Source organism: Alligator sinensis, unplaced genomic scaffold (assembly GCF_000455745.1).
Source record: "Alligator sinensis unplaced genomic scaffold, ASM45574v1 scaffold147_1, whole genome shotgun sequence".
Classification (NCBI taxonomy): domain Eukaryota; kingdom Metazoa; phylum Chordata; order Crocodylia; family Alligatoridae; genus Alligator; species Alligator sinensis.
Window position 1 is genome coordinate 3,304,384 of NW_005841847.1, and position 1,901 is coordinate 3,306,284.

The following is a 1,901-nucleotide window of genomic DNA, read 5'->3' on the forward strand; positions in this document are numbered from 1 at the left end:
TATATATATATATATATATAAAAGAGCTAGGTTTTTCACATGCCCAAAGCATAGACTTTAAGAACCATGCCAAAAACCATGAGAGTTGGCAATACTGCACATATGTTATGTGTAAGGTGTCCTGGACCTTTGAAGACATGTAGAGGCTTGGGCCAAATCCATCTTACACAAAAGTCAGACCTTTGTGAGAAATAAAACAGTTGTGCAATGCTTCTTAATTATAGCAACAAGCCTGCAGAATAGTTTTGGCATAGACTTTAAGAACCATGCCAAAAACCATGAGAGTTGGCAATACTGCACATATGTTATGTGTAAGGTGTCCTGGACCTTTGAAGACATGTAGAGGCTTGGGCCAAATCCATCTTACACAAAAGTCAGACCTTTGTGAGAAATAAAACAGTTGTGCAATGCTTCTTAATTATAGCAACAAGCCTGCAGAATAGTTTTGGGTAGAGTGGCCTCCCATGCAAGAGAGTGACTTGGTTGTCAGAGCCTGGTGTGAGCCTGAATCTCAGGAGTGTCCTCATTTGTGTTTTTAACATATGGAGATAATGCAATGAATCTCCTTTGTGAAGTGCATTGATGTCTTCTGATAAGGGACAATATAAAGCTAGATGTTATTTATCGTTGTACTGTCAGCAGTAGTCCCAGTCACAGGACAAAGGTTTCCCTAATTTCTGCCGTTCAGGCATTATTGTCTATTCTGCTGACAGAGGCAAGTGACTGTTTCAGTAAAAAGTAATCGACTTACCATTCATTATTGCAATTCAGATCCCAGTTTGTATATGCACCAAAGGTTCCTATTGAAAATATTATATGCCAAATGTTAATCAATTTCCATTCATCAGTTTCTGAAAAAGATACTGCTACAGATGGAGAACAGAGAATAGGCAGCTGAGTGAGTGAGTCAGTATGAAACAATGTTAAAATCCCAAACTTAATGTTGCATTGATTAAGTGGGACCATATCTTGAGGTCCTCACTTTGGTCCAGGTCCCAGAACACTGCGAAAGGATCCACAGCTGCCGAAAACCTCTTGACTTTTGCTGAAAGTAGAACAGTTAGCAGGTTTGAGGTGCTGGGCTTGGATCATGGAGAGATTTATATGCATGCTTGATTGTATGAAGTTGGAGTATTTACATTACGTAGCTAATCACATGTATAAGTCCTTGAGCATTTGTCCTTATAATTTGTACTGGGTGCGTCTACATGTGCCCCTACGACGTCATTGTTACTGTGCCATCATTTAGTACTTTTTTTAAGAAGTACTTCCTTTAGAAGCCATGCCGGCTGCTCACAGTTATTTTTAGCTGCTATGTTGCCATAGCAACACGCTATGGTGAGGAAGAGCATCACTATAGCAGTGTAGCTGCAGTGTCATGGTTTGTGCCTGCTGACACTACGTCTCTGTAACACGTTGCGTCACTGATGCTATAATTCCAATATTATAAAAGCCTTAATCTACCTGTCTGTAATGCTTTATTCGTGTCACAACCCAAAGGGTGTGATTTTTGTTTGTGTGTGCTTCGGCACTGCTAAATTGTCCCCGCTAAATTGCAGCTTCCTTGCACGGTGGAGTTTTCTGCTGCAAAAGAGAACCCCGGTGCAGGGGAGAATTTCCCGCCAATTTGAAGCTTTCTTTGCAGGGTGCATTTCTTTGTTGCAGCATAGAGGTGCTCGTTGCAAAGAGTTCCCACCATTTGTATGCTAATTCGAGTCCCATTATTGGCCAGTTCTAAATTATTCACACGTGGCGGCTAGTGATTGGCTTGCTAGCCGTATAAGAGGCTTGAGTGGTTTCCGCCCAAGTTGGAGGACTCCACGAACAAGGGAGGAGGAGACTTCATGCTGTGTGAAGATCTCTAAGCGCTGCGGATCCTTATGGACCCAGCGCATTTCAAG

The 1,901-nt window shown here is 41.9% G+C and overlaps 2 protein-coding genes across 3 annotated transcripts in view; one reads left to right on the forward strand and one right to left on the reverse strand.

Moving 5' to 3' along the window:
- Positions 1–758, reverse strand: part of TWF1 (twinfilin actin binding protein 1) — a 25,203-nt gene extending 24,445 nt beyond the window's left edge. The window contains exon 1 of the mRNA XM_025208723.1: positions 752–758. Coding sequence (XP_025064508.1) covers positions 752–758 — 7 coding nt within the window. The remainder of the gene's footprint in view (positions 1–751) is intronic.
- TMEM117 (transmembrane protein 117) overlaps positions 1–1,901 on the forward strand; it is a 432,755-nt gene that overhangs the window by 1,478 nt on the left and 429,376 nt on the right. The gene's annotated exons all lie outside the window — the stretch shown is intronic.